This window comes from Eublepharis macularius, chromosome 4 (assembly GCF_028583425.1).
Source record: "Eublepharis macularius isolate TG4126 chromosome 4, MPM_Emac_v1.0, whole genome shotgun sequence".
Classification (NCBI taxonomy): domain Eukaryota; kingdom Metazoa; phylum Chordata; class Lepidosauria; order Squamata; family Eublepharidae; genus Eublepharis; species Eublepharis macularius.
Genome location: NC_072793.1, coordinates 91,562,008 through 91,587,760, shown reverse-complemented (window position 1 = coordinate 91,587,760; position 25,753 = coordinate 91,562,008). Strand labels below are relative to the sequence as shown.

The window sequence follows — 25,753 nt, the reverse complement described above, 5'->3', positions numbered from 1 at the left end:
AACCCCTCTCTATAATTTTAACACACACACCACAGAGATCTGAAACATTTTTGCTATTTCTTTGCTTTTCAGCCTTTTGCTTTTAGGATGCACTTACATGGTTTCAGAACTTCTATAAATCTCAGCTACAGCTATATTTGAAAATAGTTCTGTTTAGTTCTATGCTCTGAAGGTGGTAATGGACTATGGTATTTTCCTCTATCTATTTTATCTGTCAACATTTTCAAGTTTTAAAGAGGTGGACATATCCTCATAATGTAGATTTTGCACCCTTGCCCTTGAAGTGTCTGACCTAACTAACCAAACTTGGATTTACAAGTCAATGGCCTAAAATATCATCCCTAGGAAGGAGTTTCTTTGTTTTGTTAAAAATATTTACCAGTTTGTTTTAAACACTGGAGGTGGGGGCAGCAAGTGCCTTTGAGACTTCCTTTCCTTTGATGCAAGTAGCTTTTTCCTCCTTATATACCTTATATAACTATGGCAGCGATAGATCTGAAGATGCTTCAGCCCAAAATATGGCAGGCAATTACTTGACTGAACAGGAGACACTCAAACTGAGCCATCCTGCTCATTTGTCCAATCTCATTAAATGTGCCCTGCAAAATGGTGTCATCCACCTTACATTATTAAAGGTAAAGCACTCACATGATGATGCATTTACACATATAACACATGGAATTGATGAAATTAAGAATTATGGCAGCCCAGGTGCTCTAACAACAACATCAACTCTGCTTGAATATTATTCTGACTTTTCATCCTCAAATATTAGGTATGGACCATAAAGATAACATTTGGTTGGTGCCTGTAACCTCTTGAATGTGATCAGTTCCATTAAGAAGTAGGAAATACGGGTCGAGCTGTACACATGCTTCATGGCTTAGTTTCAAACGCCCCCCGGCTCAACTGCATTAGGAAGTAAGGAGCCTAATAATCTTGAGAAAACAAGAAGGAACACCCTCAAGGAGTACAAGAGCAAGTACACAAGTACAAGAAGGCATATATTGTAAACTACAAAATGAAAACTCCACCTGAATTCATAATATGAAAGAATGTAACAGGTACGATTGTAAACAATATTCAATACATTATTAACAAGTGTGTAAATACAGAGAAAATAAACAGTGGAACAGTGGAAACATAAAAAACATCAAAAATGAGTTAACACACATGGCAAACTACATATTACCAAACAAATTTCGTTTTGAGCAATCTTCATTAGAACATTTCTGTATACAGCCAGCCACCAATTCAAATCAAGGAGTAAAAAAATGTATGTCCCCCCTGCTGTATGAGATGCAAAATAACAACATCAGCTGTATTTCCCGTGTGCTCTTTACGTACACACAAATGTTTGCTTGCAAGATTAGTTTCCGACTGCTGCATCATCAACTTGCTTCTTTAGCAGCACCGATAGGCTAGCAGCAAACATAAAAAGAAGCTGTGTGGTATCTTACAGAGAGGAACGATAGATTTGTTGACAGAGAGATTGCAGGTAACCACGTGGGCCCCAACCAGAATTTAAAAGGCATTAACATGGCTTTTGTTTTCTGGCAGATATTTTGTTGACTCGTTCGTCAGCAGGTGCCAGAAAGACTTTGACGGATTTATTCGGCCCTCCAACTGGAATTTGTAACAATTACACAAAGTGGCACAAACCACAGCATTTCATTCGGCAGAAGGCTTTAAAACCAGCAACATGGAACAGCGGCCAGCTAAGTCTCAGCAGCTGCCCAAACCTCGCTGGTCCAGCCCCGCCCCCAGCCTATCGCGAGAACAAAAGTTCTATATAGGGCTCTTCCGCCGACACCTCCCAGTCCGGACCGTCATTGGACGAGCTGACGCTGGGGCTGAGCGGACCGGCTTTTCCCTTCTCTCCGTGACTCAGATTGCGCCATGGCGCCTCCGAGCCTGGCCGACCCGCGCCTGCTGGCGGGAGGGCTGTTTCGTCTCCTCCTTTCGTCCGATTCGCGGCCCAAGCGGGCCTGTTAGTACTGGGGGGACCCAGGCCAGGGGCTGCGGGCGGCCCGACAGCAGGTACTGGACAAGCGGCCAGCGGAGTTGGAGCTGCCACTGGGCCTTGTTTACGGCCGATGGAGGAGAGGGCTGCCCGGTCGCTTGGGAGGGCGACTGGCTCCGCTTTCGGGAGCGGAGGTGGGGTGTGCAGGACCGGCGCTGGGAAAGGGGCGTGTGCCCGAGGCCTCACTCAGTTCAGGCGGGAGGCTGTCCGGCTGGCTGTCAAGGAGTCTCTCGACTCCACCTTTCCGTACTTCGGCTGAGAGGGCGAGATGGCAGCGCTTGAAACGGAGGGATAAATGTTTAGAAAGGAAATGTCGGCTCGTGGGCTTTGGCCTGGGGATAGATTTGTCGCCGCCGCCGCCGCCTCGGGCCTTTGCTGCGAGCGCGAGTGCACGAAATTCTCGCTTCGGCCGTAGCCATGCCGCACCTGTTGCCTGCGCTTGTCTCTGCCCGTTTCTCTGTTCCCCACACCATCTTGGGGGTTGATGGCGGATTGAAACCGCCGTCTCCTCAGCGACGTTTCCAAGTTAAACGAAAGCAAAACATTCTTGGCCCCCGCGAGCTCGGTATTTCGGCCTCCTCCCTGCTGCTCTGCCTCCCTTCGGGGATTGGGGGAGCAGAGCTTCCTTTCGATGCCTCTTGAGCAGGTATTAGTTGAGCTCGAGAACACTGATTAGCATATGAATGAGCCCTGGTCACTGACCATTTTGTAGAAGCCTCTGTCACAGATACTCTGAAGTTGCATTTGCCATTGTGGTTATTTTTAGTTAAATGCAGGTTAGACACACTGTCAGTATGAAGAATGATTTGTGCTTGGATGTGCTCTTTTCCTGTTAGAACTTCGATGAATAAGCATTCTTGTGTAACAGTGGGTGACAGGTAGAAAAATGGATAGTGAATTTTGGTATGTTTTATTTCTAGTGTTCTTCCTGTCCTATTGTAGACTTCTCCCCCTCCCCATTGTAGGGTTCTCCCCCCTTATTTAGTTGAAATGCCTATCTTTCATGATGTGATGGAATGCATAGATGAATACATTTACTAGGATAAGCTAAGCATTTGCTTGGAGAAAATTATTGCATTTTCTTTGCAATTGGTGATTCATTCAAGAGCAAAACAGTACTACTGAATACTTGTTATAAATAACGCCAGGGGAACTTGAATCCAGTTTTTAATGTAGCCTTACTGTTTGCTCAGATGTTGGATTTACATCTGGGCATGAAGCAGTGTCATGCTTTTGTGGCCCTGTGTCATGACTTCAGTACTAATATGCTAACCCATAACAAGTAGAGCATGTGCTTCATAGGTATTTTGGTTGTCTAATCACAAGTTAGTTTCTTTGGTATAGTTAGTCTGGTTGTTGGTTAAAACTACTCCATGTTATAAAACTGTCACAGGATGGCATGTCAGGGGTTGCACAGCACATTCTCCATGAATATACCCGTATGTAGGAATTTTTTTAAACAGTAGAAGTGGCTTTTAAAAAACTAGTACTGGGTGAGCTATTTAGTCTTGTGGTATAACTGTAAATTGTCTTGTTCCTGTAGTTTAGTAAAGAAGGTCTTCCCTTTGAATTTTTGTCAGTTGTATCTGCATATTTATTTATTTATTTTATATCATATTTGTATTCCGCCCTCCCCGCTCAGGGTGGATAACAACATTAAGCATAGAAGTTCGTGGAGATGCTTTGCTAGTTTCAGCCTCAGCAGAATGGTCCTTTTTTGATACCTCTCGCTGATCGTATCTTGTGGTAAGATCTTTTAGCTTTTTAAATAATAAAGTAATACATTATAGCTTGTCAGATGCATTTCTAATGAGCTTGGGCACACTTGATTTTTAATTGTCATTTGACTTTAATCTTCACTGTGAAGGCTATCTTGACTTCTTAGGAAGGAATAAGGTCTACAGTTGCTTTAAGTACTGTTCTCTTTCAGTACAGAGAGGATCCTTTTCTCTAGTTGTAATTCTTGAAGATGAAAATACTCTCTATTTTTAGGTAACAGGAACCCTGTTTTGGATTTCCATATAGTGAAACGCCTGGAGTTCCAATCATGGCTTCAAGACGAACAGAAGTTCCTGGTAAAATTCATTCTCTGAGCAAATATGAATTCTTTGACCAAGTGTCTGGTAATTGCAGTATGTGTCATTAGTTCACCTTTCCCCAAAGTGTTAGTAGTGTTGTCTTTGACGAGCAAGCTGCATGCAGATACTCCTGATTATGAACCTGCTTCAAAGAGGCTAGTAATTTTTGTTACAGCTATGGGAGTGTGTTCATGAACTGGCATATTCTTTTAACAGCTGACATTTTATCTTTAATAAGGGGTGCTGATGATTTGTTGCTGCTCACTAATGACAAATAACCTACTAAAATGAGTTAGTACTGTCATGAGAGGAAATCTTCCTGCCTGGACTTTAGTTCCTAGAAAGAGTTTTCCCACGTGAGTTATAGAATTATGAATTATATTATTGCCTGGTCTGGTCTGGGAGTGGATGCTGCCCTCCCCTGGCTTTAATTGCCATTGAATTTGTTTGTTGAAAATATCTTTATTGGAAGGTTTTATACATACCAAAAGAACAAAAAGTTGTCATAAATATGGAGAACAAAAAGGTTGCTGGCTGTTACTGTTTTGAGGAGAATAGGGTGATCTGTTTTGGTAGAAAGTTGGAGTGAAATACAGGTGTTCTAAAGGAGTTCTGGACTAATCTGATAGAAGTGTTGTACAATAATTGTAGGAGCTCTGGCTTGGGAATTATCCAACTCTGTTAGCTACTTTAGTTCTGTTATAAATGCTATGGATTTTTAGTGTTATGGCTAGTCCTGATTTGTTAAGAATTAATTAGATGCACCAGATGTTGAAGTCAAAACCTGTAATGATGGCCCTGAAAGATCCTCTAGATAACTGCTAATTGGGCAGTTATTTCATGGAAAGTATCTTACTGTAGAGATTTCTGAATTGGCCTTGTACAGAAATTTTTATAAGAAACTACTAATTTGTGAAGAGCTGAAGTATAGCCCTGTGTGAAATCTTCCATCTCTGTCCTTAGCAATTGAGCATGGCTCTGAAGGGCTTCTAGGAAAGATGTCCCAGCCAATTGGAATGCACCGTCGGGCTTTCAGTTATGATGATGCCCTGGAGGATACAACACCAATGACCCCTCCTCCTTCAAACATGTGCTCCAGTATCTTGTGGAAACAGCCAGTCATCCCAGAGCGCAAATATGAAGAGCTTTCCAAGGTATGCAGTCTTTAGAAGGAATGCAAAAGTGGTATAACGTGTCACGTAGAGCCCACTTGCATTATCCTGAAAGGAGAAGGGCTAACAGGTTGTGTAAACAGACCTCTGATTAGGCATGTTGGAGAGTATCAGAGTCGGACACTGTGATACATTACTTTTGTGTGAGGAAACCCCTTTTTTATTTTAAAAGTCAGTTCATTTGGCCAAAACATTCAAAGGTGTCACAGTGTTATGAAGCAAAGAACAAATGTACTTCACCTGAGAGTTGATACTTCGGTGAAGAAAATCTTGTAAGGTCTTCACATTTTGTTGAAATGGTTGGTAGGAAAAACTTGAAATACTGAAATTTCAATTCCCACTTCATCTTCCCTACCGCCAGGGATGTTTGTGAACATAAAATGTAAAGGGAAAAGTTTTGTATGTTGCCTTGAACTCATTGGACAGAGGGAGAAATAAAAACGTGATAGAGATGCAAGTTAATCATTTTAACGTAGGATTTCTTTTATGAAATATAATTTGATAGCTGTTGAAAGTCTACGGAGAGAGCATCAAGTTGTGCTTGTCATTCTGATTTGTGGTTCCATTAGGAAGAAGTTTGAAAGCCTTAGTTGCCTTGTATTTGGGGCAGGGGAGAAGTATGATCTCCTGTGGAGGAGTTAAGAAGGGAACTCTTTCACCTATTTTAAGGGCTATAGTAGATTTACTTTTCAGAGATAGTAGGTAGGTAGCATCCTCTTCTACAGTTGGATATGTGCTGCTGGCTGCAGGCCAATACTATACAAATGTCTTAGGAGAAAGAACAAAGAAATGCCATTCTTAAAAGCACTGTGCTCAGTCCTTCTGTACCTTTGGTTATTGTTCAGATACAGTTCCAAGTTTTCTCATAAGGCTCATGGAGAACTTGGGATGCTCCTGATGTATCTTTTTTTCTTTGTCCTCAAATTGTGCCTGGCTTCCTCTGCACAGGTTGAGGAAGGGGAGACTGGCATGTATCCATCTACTATAACCTCCTCATCTTCCACTGGGACTGTGAACAAGGTTCCAGTGGTGAAAGCCAAGGCCACCCACATCATCATGAATTCTCTCATGACAAGTAAGAGTTCTTGTATCTTCTAGTAGCCAAGTTAATCTGGACATCAAGTTTGCAGTATAGAGTATTACCTAAAAGCTATGTGGGTTGGCTTTATAGGTCTTTTCTGGAGTGGCTAATGGAGCTATATGCATTGAGGAGGACTACATATGTGGCTGGCTGTTCTAATGATAAGGATAAGCCTTTTAAATTCTAATGAAGCCAAAACAAAATTCCAGATTTTTACTTGTAACTAGCACTTTATGCTAGAATGTGAATTAGCAATGTGAAAGTTGAAAATCACTACTTCATGAGTGCTGCAGTGCTTATTTATGTTTTAGTGGCAGTGTTTGTGGGATGTTACCAACTTTTCCCATTTGTTAGTAAACCTGCTGGCACTCTTATGTATTGGCAGCTGCTAAATGTTGTAGGGAAAAATAATATCCATCTATTGAATGAACTGTGACTTAATATTAGAAACACAAGCCCCAAGCTATATTGAATGCGGCATAGACTTTCTCCTGCTAATACGCAGCAGGTACCTGCGACATAGAGCTATAGCCTCATGATATATACTTGAATCAGCACTACTTGGGTCCAGTGGTTTCAGCAGCTAGCCCCTTTTCACTGTGCTGTCTGTTGGCTTTGAAACACTCTAGTGTGAAATGTTTGTGGCCTTCAGTGAGGTTTCTAGAATGGGCATGGCTGTACTTTGTTAGCTTGTACTCTTAACACACAGAAATACTAAAATTCAGGTTTGTTCTGTCAATTTAGTCTACAAATCAGTGATGTGATCATTTCAAGCTGACATTTTTAATAAAGTGGTGTCTGCTCTCTCTCCCCCATCCCAGTGTGGGGGCGGCTGATGTGCTAGCATGTTTTGGTTAAAAAATAATCTAGAAAATATTTTACTGCCGAAAGATTACGTATATTGTCTTTGTATATCTGGATTTTTCATTTAAGGAGTATAATTGTTTTATAGTGTGTCAGACTGTATAGTCTTTAGGTTAATCACTACTACTACTACTACAATTGAACAGAGTTACGGACACACTGTTTCTTATCTATACGGCTGTTTGTTGAATATGGAACTGCTTTACATGCTGGTGCTCGGAGGGTGTTCCTAATAAACTTGGTTGTTCCTTTCTGTTGCCAAACCATATAATTTGACCCTTAAACAAGTATCATTTGAAAAGTTCTGTTAGCAATGATGAAGGTGATGAAATTAGATTAAAAGTCTCCAGAATGTTTCAGAACAAGTTTTATTGTCCTGACCATCATTCAATGTAGATAGGATAGATGGTTTACAGAAATCCCATTCTCTTCTATTTCTACTAGTTAGTAGAGGATGTTTGATACAGCCCCTTAGAAGTCTGTCAGACAGCATTTTGTGGCTTGTATGAATGTTATGTTGTTCATTCTAGAACAAACTCAGGAGAGCATTCAGCGCTTTGAGCAACAGGCAGGGCTGAGAGATGCTGGATACACTCCCCACAAAGGCCTCACTGCAGAGGAGACAAAATACCATCGTGTGGCTGAGTCACTCCATGTAAGGTGTTTTTAAGTCCTGCTGAGTTCTAGTTCTTGTGGAAATTAGTTAGTGCTCTTCAGAGTAAGATATGGGGAAGAGTGGGATGTTTACTGATGGGTATTACTGATAGTGTGATTAGTTGGTGTTTTCTGAGTAATACTGTTTTAGGTAGGTAGCCATGTGGGTCTACAGTAGAACAGCAGGATTTGAGTCCAGTGGTACCTGGGTAAATCTTACCCTAAAAATCTTATTGGTCTCTAAGGTGACACTGGATTCAAATCCTGTTATGTAAGACTGAGTTAACTTATTTAAGTTATATCAGTGCATATGTATGCAAGAGTACATGTTAATGCTTGTGCAGTTAACTCTAAAAATTTATATAAGCAAAATAACAATCTATTTGACGCTCATTCAGTACCAGTGAGGCATTGGTAGTGATTCTCATCTAAATACCTGTTTCCCCAACACAAAAATCCACATTTTTGAGACACCACATAGAATTATTATGCAGAAGTGGGTTTTATGTCCATGGCCAGTGAAGCTTACATTATGTTCAAGTTTCAAATTAAGTTGAATAATCAAAGATAATGTCTTTAGAAAAAGTAATCTTTCAGTGTATCCATATTCCTCAAGTAGGAAGAAACTCCTTATTCTGTAGTGTTGGAATAGCTTTAGATAACTAAATTGGCTGGAAGTGGCATTGAGACTACACCAAACTTTAAACTTGCGTGCAAGCTTTTTAACGTGCTACACAGTGCTTTTACTAGACTAAACTAATGAAAACGGGAGACTTTAGCTTTCATATTGCTGGCTGTTCAGACATTAGTGTCAAAAAGCTTCCAAATGCATGTCTTTACCCTTTCTAACAGAATCTAAAGATGCAAAGTGGAGAAACAGCAAAAGAAGAGAAACAGGCCTCTTCTGCCCAGTCCACTCCAAGCAGCACTCCACATTCCTCTCCCAAGCGTACATACAGGTACATCTCCCAAAGGCTAAGGCTCTTTTCCCAAGAGGCAAGAGAAGGCCGTTTAAAAGTTTTGTCTAAATAACTGGGAATCTCAACCTTTATGCATGTATTTTCAGATTGAAATTCTGTTACAACTCTCCTAAGTTGATCTTTTAATGTGCCACAGCTTCTTTATGAGTGGATTTTGTGTACAGTAGCTCGTATATGATTCCCTTGGATTGTTCTTCTGCTGTAAACTTATTTAGAGACGATTGTGATTGTCTGTTGTGGCTGTGAACTTTTTAGTTATTCTTAATTGATTATTTCACTTTAGGGGCTGGTTTAGTCAGGGAACATCCACTTCCATCACTGGTCCAGATTTCGTCTCCATGGATTCCAGCAGTGGTGACAGTGATAAAGCCCCCTCTGAAAAATGGAGCCTTTTTGGACCTAGAGCTCTCCAGAAATCCACCACTGATTCAGGTATTAAAAGTGCCGAATGATGATGGCTTTAATGCAGTTCTCCTTCACAAAACCCCAAGATGATAGTAAGAGCTAATTCCCGAATTAAATGTGGCTCAAGCGTTCATCTGTAATTTCAGTCTTAAACACGGAAAGTGTATCATTAAAATTTAAAAACTGAAAAGGTTTTTGGGAGCGGAGGTGGGGAGAGTTTATAGTAAACATGAATTGGAACAATGTGTGGCAGATGATGTGAATAATTCATTGGAAAAATTAGTTAGAAAATGAAACTTTGGCTGAGTATAGCCCTTGGTAGTGCTTCTGTAGTGGTCACTGTTTACTTTCACTTCTGTAGTGAATATATGCAGTTTTAGATTTAACTGTTTTCTCAGTTTGCCTCCTAATCATATTTCATGATGAGAAAAGACTGGCTCATGATAATGTAGTTAGGTTAATGGCCATGGGAAACTGGGTCTCTTCCATCTCCCACCTGGTGTGACATTCTAGCAACTGTATCACACATGACAATTCTGTCTGTCAACAAAAGATGTTTAAACATTCACATGAGAAAGCTATAAGTGGAACTTCATCAGAAGTATGTTTGCTGCTATGATACATGCACTTCTGTCTACAGTAGTTTTGTATCATCCAGTTGTAAGTGAAAAAGACAGCAGAAATTTTGGGCTTTAAAGGGACAAAACAGGTAATTAAAAAATAATGTCTGCTAAAAGAATGACATTTGCTATGAACTTCCTGAACAGGAAAAAAACAGGTAGAGTGTTTCTCTTTATTTCAAAATGTGGAACAGACATTCTCTCGTTCCTAATCTGTCTCATAGGGCTACTAGAAAAATGAGAAAAAGACTATGAACTCCTTGGAGACTGGGCAGGGTAATTGCTCTAGTACATTTTAATTTACCATTCTGAGTAACTCAGGGTGGTGGACATTCTCCTGTCCACTGACCACCCTGGGAGGTGTAGGTTAGGCTGACAGAGAATGGTCCATATGCAGTTTCATAGCAAGCAGGGATTTAAATCTGGGTGTCTCCACTTGTAGGGCAGCATTTTTAATGGCTGCATCACATGGATGTCTATTACATAAAAATGTAATGTAAGGCATATAATTGATAGCAGTTAAAGCTGAGAACTTGTAAACTCCAGGTGCCTTAGTGTCTTGGTAGTACTTCAGGCAGGAATACATGTCCAAGTTAAACCTGTCTGGTGATTTACTGACCCTGTTTTATTTATTCTTCTGTCAGGGGGCTTTACCATACAGGCCTACAAGGGTGCCCAGAAGCCCACCCCAATGGAGTTAATGCGTGCTCAGGCCTCCAGGATGGCAGAGGACTCCACAACATTCAAGCCTCCCAAGATGGACATTCCAGCTGTTGAAGAAAAGAGACGTTCCCCACGTTCTCATAGTATCAACCCACGAGACATGAATGTTCTTACTCCCACGGGTTTCTAGTAACACCTCTATGTGGAAGCAGGATAATATTCTCAATATTTAATGGACTAAATGGTCCAAAGCTGTTTTTTCCACATTGTTACGGGCTTTTGACATCTCTTTTCTAGCTCAGAATTGCACATGGTCATGAAAAAACGTGGGCAATCTAACACCTTTCTGAATGACTTGTTTTTTAATCCCTTCCCAAAGGTCTCTTGTATTCAATACCAACTTGTCATAATCATCCTGCCTCTGTAATTCTGACATCCAGCTCAATGTTTCTTTATATTGCTCAGTTTTATAAAGGGAAACCATGAGACTGCTGGAGTTTTGATATGAATATTTAGAGTGCGGTATCTGGCTTTTGTGTAGGCATCTGCCTTATGCATGTCAGGGTACTGGAGGACAATCTAGTCTAAACATCTCAACTTTGAACATTTGGTCTAGCATTAGCTGAAATTTGGTGATCCGTCAGGATTTTTTTTTCTTGGATGAGTTCAGTAGTCTCCTTCAATATGAAGATTCATTGCTGGTCTCATTTCACTTCTAAGAGGTCCATGTCTAAAAGCATTGATTGTTTCAGTTTGAAAAGAAAACAGACTCTTCTAGGACTTTGTGAAATGGATAACGCTTGCGATGTACTCTGTTCTTGATATTGGCTCATTCAGCACTGTTATGGAACTGAAGCAATTGTTTTGATAAAAGTTCCATTCATCCTAAAGTACAGTAGTTCTTTGCTTTCCTTAACAAAAAGAGAATCATGGCTGTAACCGTTAACATCAGGAAACACGTGAAAAATAGTATTATGAGTTTTGGGAAAGGGAAACTGGTAATTCTTCTTCATGCTGCATTAGCAGACACTGGGATCCAGTGAAGCTAATCTTGTTAGATAGCTCAGTTTAGTTGTGAACATTCCCAGTAACTGCTTATACAAATGCTTATTTTCAGAGTTCTACTGTTGGGCATATTCTGAGCCATCAGGTACAATAGAAAGCTTGCTGTATTCTGTCTATGCTTTGGGGCAATGAATCGCTATTGTTCTGGTCTAGATTCTGAGCCGCCGGTTGGCTTTTCAGATGGCACCCTCAAAGTGTCCATTATATAGAAGCTGATTATTTAAAGGCATGCTTATTGAGACTTCCTCACTAATATTTTTGTATGCCTGAAAGGAAGCTTGTTTCCCATCAGAACCCAATTATTCTTTCTACAAATTGTAGGTGATGCCATAGTCGACCTGGTAATATTTCACCCAGCTTCCTTTTATTCCCTCACAATAATGGTAACATCTTGGGTTACTAAGATTCCTTGATAGTGTCTTGGATCTGTCTTAGCTTATTGGCAATTACAATTGTTGCTTGTACATAGTAGATAGTGATCTGACTTGTTGGTTAGTGTTTAATTTATTTTTGTGATGTTTTATGTTTGTCTCACTGTGCCTAACACTTCCTACAAAAGAATAAAAAACAGTGAATAAAGATTTGTGATAATTACTGCAATAGTACAGAATTTGGTGTGGTGATATCCTCTGCCATACCGGTAACATTTAATTTCCAGTAACTTTAAGAAATGCCCTCATCACCTCTGAAATTTATTACAAAAAAGCTATACAGAACTAAAATGGGGACAAAAGGGAATGTTAAATGCATGTAACAAGTCTAAAATAGTACAACTGATTCAGCTGCCAGTTGGCTGGGAATGCAAAGCATTACTTCAGTGCAAAAAAGGCAATTTGTATTGAGGATTCTCCATACTGGAAGGCTTACTGCTCAGCTGCTTCCACTAGCAAGAAGTCCATCAAAGTGTCCAAAAGTTCTGTAAATATCTGTAATCGTGTGAAACAATACTCTGAGTAGGTCAATCTTTTCTTTGATGGGTGAGGGAAGTGGTTGCTTCAGAGTTTTCAAGAGCTGTTTCTGGAATTTATTTATGCTGTCATCTGCATCTGAAATGGTGATGGAATCATATGACTGTAGTTTAGGTTTGGCATCTTTGATAATCAACTTGATCCGTTCAGACATGGACTTCCATAAGTGCCCTGGAAAAAAGGGGGGGGGAATAGAGGGTTAGTTTTTTAGGTGTCTCTTGGAAAACTGAACTCAAGTGAACTGAGAGACTTCTTGTGTTATGGAGTTTTATCTTAGTCATGGGTTAAGCATGTACTTTAAAACAGGCATGTGGAAACTAAGTCTCTTTGTTCCAAAAAAATGTATTAACCATTAAATGACAAGGTTGTGTTGAGAGATGATTATTCTCTCTAAAGTTTATTCCAGGTGTCAAGTGAAATCCTTGTGTTCTAGTCAAAGATCAGTCAGTGTTATCTTTTTAGGATTTTTTATTTAAGATCGGTCCAAACTCTTGAAATGATTTAATAGAAAAGAATCACAATGATACCAAAAATCCTACTAGCATAGGTCAATGAAATTAAAAATAAAGCTTACATGTCATTTTATATACTAATAGCAAGTGGCCCTGATCTGAGGATACTTAAAGCCAGAGATTGGAGCCATGAATGTACAGGACAAATCTTCCTACACACCTGAAAAATGCCCCAGGTTTGCAGAAAAATCTGAAATCTTAAAAACAACAACAACTTGTTTTTAAAACCTAAAATAATAAAAGGAGCACCTGTAGCTTCAGCTGGATGATCTCAGTGGTTGTTGCTAGGCAACCATAACAGTTTAGCCATTATTCCAGGCTTGATTGCTGTTAGGAAAAGGTGGGGGGCTAGGTACTTTCCAGGGCTGCTTTGGCCTTTGAGGGTGGACTCATTGGGCCAGGCCCAGAAGCAACCACTAGGTAATTTGATACCACATAACCTGCATGACTCATGGAGGCCTGGCTGCTTGACAGTGTTTGACAGTAGCTCTCTTATGTAAGCTCACTGGGTGACTTTGATCCAGTCACACACTGTCTAGGAATGATGCAAGCTGCTTTGAGTCTCCACTGGGGAGAATAGTATATAAATGAAGTAAATTAGGAAATCTAGGTGAACATGAGTGGTAAATAAAAGTTCTTTAGTGGGTTTGAAGAAAAGAAGAACATAGGGAAAGGAGAACATATGGAGGTTGCCAGGAAGAGGGAAAGAGGAAATAGTACAGGGAAGGGGATGAAGGGAAAACTGAAGTATCCCCCACAAGTCCTTGCAGGTTACCCACCATGCAACTGGGTCATAGGGGAGAGGCTGCCTGTGGGGGGAAGGGAAAGGTTAAGATGAGAGCTGGTAAAGGTGGGTGGGAAGGAAAAAAGCAAACAGGAAAAGGGGGAGATGCTATGTGGGTCAGGGAAGAGGAAAATGAGATGCCCCTCCTAAGTCTCTGTAGGTTCCCAACTTGTCTATCTTAAATTTAAAAGATAAAACAATTCCTAAGATTCTCAACAAAGCGTTTTCAGAAAAGATAAGTATCAGTCCAACCCAAATCTGAGAGGTTCAGGAGTATTAAGAGTGTGGCTACCTGGCATGGAAAGCCCAGGCAAGCCTGATCATGTCAGATCTTGGAAGCTAAGCAGAGCTGGCCTTGGTTAGTGATTGGATGAGAGACCTCCAAAGATGACCAGGGTCACTATGCAGAGGCAGGCAATGGCAAACTACTTAGTCTCTTGTCTTGAAAACCACAGCAGGGGCTATCATAAGTCAGCAACTACCCGACATGCTCCACCACCACCTTATGTATGTCCAATTATGTGAACCTCGCATGACTTTATTAAACTGTCTTAGTTTCCTTTGAAGGCATGATGTAAGACACCTCTGAGTACTGTATGATGCTTTCCCAAAGAATACTTGTTTCAAACTGTTCTGCTTATTCTGCTCTTTCTAAGATTTAGTCTGAATATAATTCATAAAGTACCTTTGTAATGATTTCAAGTAAATGGGTGCATGTGTCTTTAAATGCTTGGTTTGAGCTAGGTGAAGAGTGGGGGTAAGAGAGGGATGAGTGAGTGATATGATTGGTTGATGACTGAGAGTGTGGGCGGAGTGAATGCAGTTTAGACTGACAGGGCAGAGAGAAAGGTTTTTCAGTCAGAAGAAAGCAGGCTAGCTGTGTGCTGCCTGAGTATACTGAAGTATTTATGAGAGAAATATAACCTGTGTGGAACTTGAACTGAGCATGTTTGTGAAAGGACACTCAGTCAGGGAAAGAGAGGCCAGCTGCGTGCAGCCTGAGCAGGTTTCATATTTCTGTGAATGAGAGTCAGAGAAAGAGAGGCTAGCTGTGTGCTGCCTGAGGAGTTTTAAGCATTTCTGTGAGAGAAATATTGAGTTAGAGAAAGAGGCTAATTGTGTGTGAAGCCTTAGAAGAGATCTGCGTGAATGAGTTAATAGGAAGTAACTTTAAGAACCGAGAACTAGGTTTATAAAACCGATAACGCTTCTTGACTAAATAAAAGTTCGTTTTGTTTTGTTATATCCCAGAGTAGCTGTCATTGCTTTATCCCATTCCTATCCTCAGGGCCCCATAGAACCACGAAGGAGCCTGACGCTTAGGAACATTACCAAAGGGAAAACTTAAATAAAATATATTGGAATATAATATTCCTGGTGGCAGCAAACTACCCAGAGGGTGCTAAGGGAAAGATTAAAAGAAAAATCTACTCAAAGAAAGTAAAGGTCATAACAACCTTCCTCAAGGCTGGAACAGTGAAAGCAAAGCTGAAACAGTAAGAAGCAAATGCACAATTACAGATGAAAACTGGGCAAGTCAATGCTATTACTCTCTGAAGATAATACATCTTAGAAACAACTGTGATGGTATAAAGGATTGAGGTATACTCCAGCTTTGCATGCTTTTAAGATATTTTCTGGTATGAAATCTGCTGGCTATCCTTGTGCTACTGTTAAGGACCTTTCCCCCTTCTGTCTTCCTGCAGAACAGAACTTTCCAGAACAAGCTAGGCAGCTAATTTATCTCTTCATTTTCCTATCCAGTTAGTTCTAATAATAAAGTTTTAGTTAATCTTAATTAAGCATCCTGACTGTTGCAGACACCTTTCCAACAGAGCTGACATTATATAACGTGATAATTCTGTGATAGAATTAGTAGTAATGAATTATTTGGTAGGGGTGTAGCTGCAGAAGCAACATTGCTCACCTAGGATTGTTCTGTGATAACTCAGCACCAGTAAATTCAGCTGGTGAAGCATCTCATCCCACCTCTGCCATGTTGCTTCATTGTCCTGTGAACAGAGAATCTGTTTTACTTTAGACTGATATTGTGCCCTAAATGGACCACAGTTTTCAATGCTACATATAGATCCACCTCCTTTAAAAGTGTACAATAGAAGTAAATTATTAGAGATTAGCAAATAAAACATGTAGAATGCAAGATTTTTTCAAAATGAAGAAAGAAGGGGAATATGAAGTACCTGGTATTTCATCCGTGGGTAAAAGTTTATCAGAAACTGCAAGATCTTTGCCATCGACAAGGGCAGATTGATAGATTCTTTACAGTTGCGGTCAAAAAAGAGATCCAGCACTTTGCAGCGCAGAAGATGGCATTCCATGCTGCTTAGGAAAGCTTCCCTGGAAGAGAGAGAATGATATGACAGACTTCCTCTATGAACCCAGGCCGTGTAACAGCTGTTTCCATTACTGCAGAGTGATGGTTGAAAGCCTTTGAATGCATTTAACCCTTCCCCCCAGTCATCAATGCATTGCAGTTCTGCTGCAGATGTTTATTTCATGTAAGTGGCAATGTTTGCTCAAGATCAGAGCAAGTTGCAACTGAAGCTTTTCTCTACTTCATTTCACTCTGGAAAACAGCTCCTGCTTTACAGCCATGAGGTGATACACAAATAGATTTATCTGAGACTGGATAAATGGACAGAAGAAAATATTGTGGAGCCTTTCTACATGGAGGTCTGAACTTTTTAAGGTAGAGGAACCAGTAGGATGCAACTATATCTAGACTTTCTGCATTAAAAAAAGTTCAGCAACACCCTTCAGTGTTTTTTAAAGTAAAGCCCTCTGTTTCATTGTCACTTGCATGTAAATATGCAGAAGATGTTGAATTAGGCATTAACTGTCAGGAACTAAGATACCATATTCAGAGCCAAGCTACAAGTGACTTTTTTCATGTGGGCAACATTTGATCATTTTTGCAAGTTTTCCTGGGAACTGAAGTCCCAGTGTCCTTCCCCTCTCTGTTAGAATCGCTGCCTGAAGAGCCAGAGAAAGCTGGCTGCAGCAGCAGCTTTTGCAAATCGGTCCTCCAGCCACAAGCCTGCTCTCAACAATAATTTGGGGGCGGGCAGCTGCTACTTTCTCCCTGGGCGTCCTGCTCCTGGGGAGCTGCTCTGGAGAAAGCTGCCATGTCGGTGAAGCTCCAGCCGCAGCAACAGCGGAAGAATCTGCTGCTGCTCTAACATGCCCTCATTCCAGTTTTTCTCCAGGAGCTCAGGAGCAAGGGAAGGGCGGCTTTCTCCAGAGCAGCTCCCCAGGAGCAGGAAGCCCAGGGAGAAAGTAGCAGCTGCCCACCCCCAAATGATCATTGAGAGCAGGCTTGTGGCTGGAGGACCGATTTGCAAAAGCTGCTGCTGCAGCCAGCTTTCTCTGGCTCTTCAGGCAGCGATTCTAACAGAGAGGGGAAGGACACTGGGACTTCAGTTCCCAGGAAAACTTGCGAAAACGATCAAGTGTTGTCCACGTGAAAAAAGTCACTTGTAGCTTGGCTCTAAGGCTGAAGTCCTACACATACTTGAATGAAAGCTTCATCAAGCTGGGCCATGTGAGTGCAAGACTGTGTGGGTGAAGGTCCTTCCCCAGTAGCACATAAATGCATTTGACATAAATCCCAGCTGCAGTCTTTTAAGTTTTGCGGTCAAATTTATTTTCTGAAGAAATACAGCTTTAAAATGAACTGAGGAATTGTAGGTTGGATTTAAAGGTGTCCATCCAGTAACTGACTGTCCGTGGGCCCTGTGGGACTAATGTAATAAGGCTGAGACTGGAAGGAACAAAACACACGGGTACGGGGAATAAATGGACTGGGCAAAATACTATTTGGATTACAACTTCAGCAGAAACAATCAAGCTTCTGTCTGCAACCAGAGAGTTCCTTTAATGAAAACAGGATGAAGTTGGGTTAAACTCTTAGGCCTCTCCCTGGCAGTTGCAGTGTTGTTAAATATTGTCAGCTCCCTACCTATTTTTAATTACAGCTCTTGGCTGTTCAACTAAAGTACCAGTTTGGAAGAAGCAGAATTTGTTATACAGAAACCGGGCAGTGGACGGGGGAGTGGGAAGTCAGGAGCCCTTGAAGGAACCCCAGATAGTGCTTTGTTGAATTTCTCCTGTTGATATGGTTGAAGAACTTGGGTTAGGATTTAAGAGCAATAATGTTCTCAGTTTATTTTAGTCAGCACCAGAGCAAAATCATTGTGTTTGATTTTACAAACATCCTTTGTAGTTGCAGCCTGCTATTCGTCACATGGGACCTGTGGAAGCAATAAGCTTTGCCCTTCTAGGGAGACTCACTTGTGAATTTTAGAACTTCTCATCTTAGGACAATGAAGTCATGCTATTTACTCTAGGCTTGTTATCTAGCCATAAAGCTCTCTTGAATCCCTGGAGGGTCCTAAACCATCATAATTGCTGTACTATAGCCCAAAGCTTTGGAGGAAGTGAGCTGGCCTGGTCATGATATTCTAACTGCACTCATCTTTAACTATTTTGTTGGTATGTTTTAGATACGTTAAACACTTCCACCTCTGATTTTCAGTTGTAAGGAGCTGGGAACAAAGGGCCAATAAAATGGCATGCGTGTGTACATGTGTAATTTATACGCTTCATGTGTTCACCAGGAAAATACTTTGGCAGTCTCCCAGCTACATAACCTCTTATAGATGAGCTTGGCATAGGTCCTTGTCAAATAGTTGTCTTTTCCCCAGAAGTGCCTGACTGCTCAGAGGACAATGCCTAGATGGTATGAACTCAGGGTTTAACTTTCCATCCCTTACCTTTGGCAGCGCTTGGGAATATTCTGTGAAAATACCACTTCTGCAATCTTACTGGCACTGCAGTATGGAGATTTGTCCACTTCTACAGCTATAGAAAGCATTCTCTGGAGAAGCATCACTTCCCTAAGTTAAAGAAAAAGTCCAGAAAAACCATTACTTACAACCATCCCATTGCAGTGTATCAATTTGTATCAATTTGTGGATTAAGATATCAACAAAGCAGGGTCTTTGCCACTGTTTTGGAAACATTACATCTATTGACTCAAATATAATAGAGATGGGGTAGCCAGAACTTTCTGTGACTGATACATGTGTATGCACAGAGAGGTAGGACACAGGCCCTATTTTACACACTCAGTAGTGTGGCTACCATCAATATTTCTGTGCAGCTGGCTTTCCCCACAGCCTCCAAAATCTTTGGATCTGCATCCTGTCTGTATGTTTGGCACATGCCATCTGATCCAACAATGGTGGTGGCTTTCAGGAAGATGCAGTGTAGGCACCGCTTGATCCAGTTGTGGATTGACATCATGGAGCCCCAATCATATGGAAGTTATCTATCTATCTATCTATCTATCTATCTATCTATCTATCTATCTATCTATCTATCTATCTATCTATCTATCTATCTATCTATCTATCTATCTATCTATCTATCTATCTATCTATCTATCTATCTATCGCACACGCACACGCACACGCACACGCACACGCACACGCACACGCACACGCACACACACACGTATGTGCCTCTCACCAATATATTCCCTAAGCAGTCGACATAAGAACCAAGTTTACACAGGCTAAAGAGAAATTATTTCCTCGGTGTGCCAAGGCCACTCTGCATTGAAAAGAATTGTTACCTAGCTATCTTTCTCAAAATGGCAGATTCAGTTTTGCTTGGATAAAAATTAGCATCTTCAAATAAAAGCTGCAGCACAAAGCTTGAGAAAGAGGAAAATGCTAACTCTTGTTTACTTTTGAGACTGAAACTGTAGAGCGGTGTCTTCTATTTGTGCAGTTTGGGCTAAAGGCAGTTCTGATACTGAAATGCTGGTTTGGGCCATTGATGTTTCTGACAAAGGATCTGTGTCTTGCAGATCTCTGTGCTGGTAAAATCTTGTTCCAGTAACTGCAGCTACTACCCATGTAATCAATTCTCTGAAAGAAAAATCATAACCATTAGTTATGCACAGGGGTCATTTCGTAGAAAAAGAGCTGGAGGAACTCATTAGCATATGTCATGCCCCTTGACATCACCGGAAGTGTGTCATTAGCACAACTGATTTGCATATGCCACACCCCCTGACATCACCTATCCTGGCTGTTTTGGACCCAGTCCTGGCTATTCAGGGCTGAAATTGGGCCCAAAATGGCAAAAAGGGGCTGAAAATGGCCAAAAAGGGGCCCAAAATTGTAAGGATTGGGCTGCTGCTGAGAGGGAAAGTAATCCACCACCCATCAGAGGCCTGATCTGGGCCGTTTCGCCCCCAATCCAGGCTAAAATGAGCCCAAAATGGCCAAGGGTCAGGTGGGTGCGGCCACCTGACAAGTAACCTCTTTGGGGAACTGCCGGAACTGTGTTCCTGCGCGTTCCCCCTCAAAATGAGCCCTGGTTATGCATTTCTGTGAACTCTTAAACACAGCCACAGAAATTCATGGGTTTTGTCCAAGTGAGGTTTTGCAGTTCTCTACAATGGTTTTACTTTAGACTAACTCATATGGAAGCACATATATGCAATATTATCAAGTTCATAACGTTGCCTAGGGGGAATTTGGCCCATACTACAAAAAACACGTGGAAGGTTAAACTTCCCAAGGTTTTGCCTGCCTGATTCACAGATAGGCTCTGTGTGGTAAGTTGGTAATTACTTTACGTTGCTGAAGCACTGATCACAGGAAAGCACTTTCTTGGCAATGGATTTGTTCAGATCGCTTGTTCTGGCCGTTGTTTGGAAGTCATCCTCCAAAGTTTGAATCACGTAATGCAAGAACAGGAGCCGTCCTGGAAACTTTTTTCCCTGAAGGAACCAAAAGACTTCAGAAAGGATTATGAATGAACGTGCCTGGTTTAGCTGGGAAGCAACTAACCGAAGTGCCTGCACTAAAGCTGACTGGCAGGAACTAGTGTGCAAATTGCCAAGAGATGGTTGTGCATGGGTGAAACAAGCCAGGGAATAATTTTTTCTGGCCATTCCAGCCCACCAAAAGGGCAAAGCATGATTCAGGGCACTAAGTCTTCTCACTTTGAGAATCCTAGTCAACACATCTCCAGCTTTCAAAACATCACTGGTTACACTCCATACATTCTGAACCATTTTTATTAGGACAGAAACAAGAAACTTTTAAAACAAACTCAAGATTTTCAGTGTGCTGAATTCTACATTGGTATGAAATGGTATAATACATATAGCTTTTGTTGTAGTTAAGCCAGAATATCCCTGCCAATCAAGAATGTAGAACATTCTATCAAATCTGTATATCGAAGAGACTGAGGCATAAAGGAACAAAGAAATTTGTCCAAATATGCAAGAAGTTTGTGCCCAGTTTGAGGTAAAAAATGGTGGATTGGATCCAACAGAATGCTTCTATTAATGGCAGTGCTTTCCTTCAGTAAGAGGAGTTTGGCACTGGCAGAGCAGCCTCTCATGCCAGAGATAAGCAGCATTCTTTGTGGAAAAGTTTTGTAGATCCCGCTCACTGCCATTAATGACCCTCGCTCTGTCCTTGTACAGTCAGAAAATGGTATCATTTTGTAACAAGAGGGTACAGAAATAGCTTATGCCAGTTGCATTATAATCAGCTCTCATGTATGCCTAGGATTGCCAAGGCTTGGCCACCTGTGCATAAGAAGCAGAACAGTTTTGTAGATTATGTCCACAGTCTTAATCTCCAAGCACTGAGAATGTAATGCAAATTAAGTGGGGGGAACCACTTATGATCTTGGCATACTTCATTTTGGAACTTTGCTTTGACCATTGAGAACTTTGTTGTCCCAAAAAGTACAAAATGCCATTGCATAGGCCCTGATTAATTTGCTGGAACCAGGAAGCCTAGTAAATGCAAATTAGCCTCTGCTAAACTGCCTTGGCTCAAACCACCTTGTTAGCAGAGAGGCTAGCATCTCACTCACAACTCACTGCTCACTCACAAAGGACGGGCTGGCAGTATCACAGCATTTATAATCATGCTTCCCATTGAATGGGTACAGACAACATACCTGCTCTGTCATGACCTCACGTAGCAAGTCCCAGTCCCATGCCACTGAATCAGCCTTCGCTGGGTGAAGCCTGAAATATAAAATTACAAACCTGGGAGAGTGAGGACCAGTGGCCCCATGTAAGACAACATCAAACATAAGGGTAGCACATGGGATACGTACGCCTGGATTTTCATCAGCAGCATGTAAGCATCTTTCTGTATCTCCTGTTGCACTTCTGAGCTCAGCAAAATCTGTCTGACCATGCAGGATGTGATCTCCTTTGGAGGGTAGTACTGGGAGGATACATAATCCATGAGGAAATCCAAGGTCCCCCGGAAGAAATTCTCCTCAATAGTGCTGGATACCATGCTTAATCTACGGGATGGTATAGGCTGGGCTTTCTGTTGACTGTTCTATGGACACAGTAAGACACCAAAATGACATTTGAATCCTGTCCACTGGGAACTGTTTGAAGAGCTTTAGTGCCCTAAAGGAAACACATTCAGCTATGTGACTTTAACAGTTATCTTGCAACTAGCCTCAGGATTTAAAATCTCAGGTCTGTCAGCAGCTCTTATGACAGAGGAATGTAGGAAGTGTTTGCTGTAGTATAACAAGTAACATGTATTAAAATTTCACCCCACTTTTTTTTACCTGTAAGGCACTTTAAAACTAAAGTAAAATAAAATCCAACATATAATCCAACAAAATTTTTAGAACACAAAATCAGAACTGGTAGCCAATAATAAGCAAAGACTTCTAAATTTGACAGCTGTCAAATCCTGCCAGTTAACAAATAGTTTTTCATTAGCACATCAACCCCCTCCCCTCCAACCCCCCCCCCCCCCGCCCCAGACTAGGTGCCTGAGGAAGATATTCCAAAGTCTGGGTACTTCTGAGAGCCATCTATAACGAATGCTTTGTTAAACAATGTCCACAGGGAATCTGTTTACCAGCAATGCCAATTAACAAAGCTTTTTTTCTGGTGACCATCCCTGAGTCACTTGGGTGCCGTGCCAGTTACCTGAGCTGTTTGGGTAACTGGATGCCAGTTAACAAAGCTTTTACTGTACTTTGAATTCTGTGTCAGAAACATCTGATAACTAGTGAAAATTTTAAGCACCAACAAAGTGTGATTCAATGCATAGAATCATAGAATTGGAAGGGATCTCTAGGGTCATCTAGTCCACCCCCTTGCAAAACGCAGGAAATTCACAACTACCCCTCGAGTGCCCCAGTGACCCCTGCTCCATGCCCAGAAGATGGCAAAACACCCCCAGGATCCCTAGACAAACTGGCCTGTAGAAAATTGCTACCTGACCCCAAGGTAGTGATTGGCATTACCCTGGGCATGTAAGAAAGCCATGAGAACTAAGCACTTATGTAGCCCATTCTGCCCTCCTCCTCATGATCTGCCTAGGTTCACAGAATCAGCATTGCTGTCAGATGGCCATCTAGCCTCTTCTTAAAAACCTCCAAAGAAGAAAAGCCCACCACCTCCCAAGGAAGCCTGTTCCACTAAGGGACTGCTCTGTCAGGAAGTTCTTCCTAATGTTTAGCCTAAAACTCTTTTGATTTAATTTCAGCTGTTGGTTCTGATCCAACCTTCTGGGGCAGTGGAAAACAACTCTGCACCATCCTCTATATGACACCCCTTCAAGTACATGAAGATGGCTATCACATCACCTCTCAGTCGTCTCCTCTCCAGGCTAAACATTCCGAGCTCCTTCAACCTTTCCTCGTAGGAATTGGTCTTCAGACCCCTCACCATCTTCATTGCCCTCCTCTGGATACGTTCCAGCTTGTCTATATTCTTCTTAAACTGGGGGACTTCCGGTTTGGGATTCATGGAGGTCTAACGCAGCTCCATTTGCGGAGCTGACCGGACTGCCGTTTTAACCGGCCGGAGGGGTGAAAATAGCCCGCGGCCGACTGCTCTCAGGCGGGGAGCAGGCAAAGAACGCTCAAGACCCTAGGGTGAGTTAGATCTCGGACGAGGGGGGGCTCTACACAACGAGTCTCCCCCCGATCCTTGAGGTCCCACCTTGCGACGGGTCGGCTACAATCTCTGCGGCAGTTTTGGGGCCAATTCGGCTGGCATAAGACCTACATACCCAAGCTTCGATTGGGGGAAGAAGCTGAGAGGAGAACCTAAAATCGAAACAGCGATTACAACCCGAGAAAAGTGAAGAGAAGGTAAAGATCGTTATCTTTTGATACGGGACAGATTGACAAAAACAGAGAGGAAAAAAAGTAGACTCTTAAACTGCAACAGACTAGTGAAAAGGAGGGGAAGACTCGGCAGGAGTTGTATTTGAAAAGAGACTAAGTTTAAAGAAGTTATTAAAGAAATCGGACTATTGTTTTGAATACCTGTGGCTTTGGAGCTGTGAGAAAAAGACACCATCGCGAGACCTGCTGTGGGAAGACGGGAGACAGGAAGTGCGTAATAACAATAGAGTGGCTGGAGAGAAGCGGCCCTTGCTGGAGGGCAGGAAGTAGGGAATCGCCATTTTTGAAAAGGGAAGGGTCGCGGCTTCAGCGGAAAAGGAAGTAGGCCATTTTGGATTACAAAATCATAGAGAAACCATAGAGAAAAGACGCCCGACATTTTGGACACTTCAAAATTTAATTTTGGAAAGAAGATTGGGACATTTGAAAAAGAAAAACGTTTAATTTTACGCCACGGAGTTAAGGAAGAGAGTAGAGTCGTGGGAGCGAGCTAAAGCAAGCCCCACGATGTCGAAAAAAGAGTGGCAATCGGCAATAGAAAATCTGGATAAAAACCTGGACAAAAAACTTTTAGATATGATTAAAGAGCTTAAGGACACGAAATTGGAGTTGATTAAAGAGGTTAAAGAGGTTACACAGACAGTAAAATCGGAGCTGTCAGAAGTGAAAAAAGGTATGGAAACGATTCGTAGTGAATTACAAGGAACGCAGCAGAGAGTTAAAACAGTAGAAGACGCGATGGAGAATTTAATAGACACGCAACAAACAGAGATGAGATTGGTGAAGGGGAGAATGTCAGTTGCAGAAACTAAACATATGGAGAAGCAGCTACGTTTTCGTGGTTTGCCAGAAGTGGATGGAAAGTCAGCGCAAGAACAGATGACTGAGGTGTTGGCTGAATACCTGGGGAAGGAGGAGGACGAAATTGTGGCTATCCTAGATGTGGCATACCGTGTGAACTCGAGAATCGCAACCCAGAGGAAATTACCAAGAGATGTGATTGTGCAGTTTACAACACGAAATATGAAAGAGATGATTGTGACAAAACAGTTTCAAGATCCATTGGAGATTGATGGCAAGACGATTATTATAATGAAGGAATTGCCCAGATCAGTGTTATTAGACCGGAAAAAATATAAAGTGCTAATTCAGATTTTGAAGGACATGAAAATCAGGTACAGATGGGAGTTACCGGAAGGAGTGTCCTTTGAGTTTGGAGGGGCCAAAAAACGCATCAGATCTGAGCGAGAGATGGAGCGATTTATTAAGGACAATGAAAAAGACTTACCAACAAGATCATGAGTATGGAGTGTAAAGTATTATCTTGGAATGTAAACGGACTAAACTCACCGAATAAGAGGAAAAACATTTTTCACTGGCTACTAAAACAAAAATGTGATATTGTGTGTTTGCAAGAGACCCATATTAGAAAACAGGATGTAAAATATTTAAAATCTGGAAAACTGGGCAAAGAATTTGTAGCGGCCTCTAACAAGAAAAAAAGAGGAGTGGTGTTGTACATAAAAGAGGAGCTACAGCCAAAATTTGTTATGAGAGATGTGGAAGCTAGATTTGTAGCAGTGGAATGTATTTGGAATTTAAAGAAAGTGTTGGTAGTCGGACTCTATGCACCTAATGGTGCAAAAGAAAGCTTCTT

General features: G+C 41.5%; 2 protein-coding genes across 10 annotated transcripts in view; one reads left to right on the top strand and one right to left on the bottom strand.

Annotated features, from left to right (window-relative positions):
* The first annotated feature begins 1,832 nt into the window (after positions 1–1,832).
* Positions 1,833–12,184, top strand: KIAA1191 (KIAA1191 ortholog). 4 transcript variants are annotated; one of them, XM_054976135.1, is made up of 9 exons: positions 1,833–2,040; positions 3,666–3,769; positions 4,016–4,098; positions 5,065–5,255; positions 6,222–6,348; positions 7,749–7,873; positions 8,725–8,831; positions 9,136–9,284; positions 10,522–12,184. In XM_054976135.1, the coding sequence occupies exons 3-9, from the start codon at positions 4,071–4,073 to the stop codon at positions 10,728–10,730; spliced, it is 936 nt and encodes a 311-aa protein (XP_054832110.1). In that variant the 5' UTR covers positions 1,833–2,040; positions 3,666–3,769; positions 4,016–4,070; the 3' UTR covers positions 10,731–12,184. The 4 variants fall into 4 exon arrangements, with proteins under 4 accessions (XP_054832110.1, XP_054832108.1, XP_054832112.1 ...); XM_054976133.1 differs by lacking the exon at positions 3,666–3,769; XM_054976134.1 differs by lacking the exon at positions 1,833–2,040 and having other exon boundaries at positions 2,075–3,769.
* A 100-nt stretch (positions 12,185–12,284) lies between these two features.
* SIMC1 (SUMO interacting motifs containing 1) overlaps positions 12,285–25,753 on the bottom strand; it is a 41,274-nt gene continuing 27,805 nt past the window's right edge. For all 6 annotated transcript variants that reach the window (XM_054976128.1, XM_054976130.1, XM_054976125.1 and 3 more), the window contains exons 3-10: positions 22,045–22,277; positions 21,883–21,952; positions 20,535–20,683; positions 19,641–19,823; positions 18,663–18,785; positions 16,071–16,227; positions 15,797–15,881; positions 12,285–12,744 (exon numbers count right to left, since the gene is read on the bottom strand). In XM_054976128.1, coding sequence (XP_054832103.1) covers positions 12,476–12,744; positions 15,797–15,881; positions 16,071–16,227; positions 18,663–18,785; positions 19,641–19,823; positions 20,535–20,683; positions 21,883–21,952; positions 22,045–22,277 — 1,269 coding nt within the window. In that variant the 3' untranslated portion in view covers positions 12,285–12,475. The remainder of the gene's footprint in view (positions 12,745–15,796; positions 15,882–16,070; positions 16,228–18,662; positions 18,786–19,640; positions 19,824–20,534; positions 20,684–21,882; positions 21,953–22,044; positions 22,278–25,753) is intronic.

Bases quoted from the DNA above. Each gene is read 5' to 3' on its own strand.
- KIAA1191 (XM_054976133.1), top strand. From the start codon at position 4,071: ATGGCTTCAAGACGAACAGAAGTTCCTG. The intron at 4,099-5,064 runs GTAAAATTCATT...CTCTGTCCTTAG, and splicing joins AAGACGAACAGAAGTTCCTG to CAATTGAGCATGGCTCTGAA. The intron at 9,285-10,521 runs GTATTAAAAGTG...TTCTTCTGTCAG, and splicing joins GAAATCCACCACTGATTCAG to GGGGCTTTACCATACAGGCC.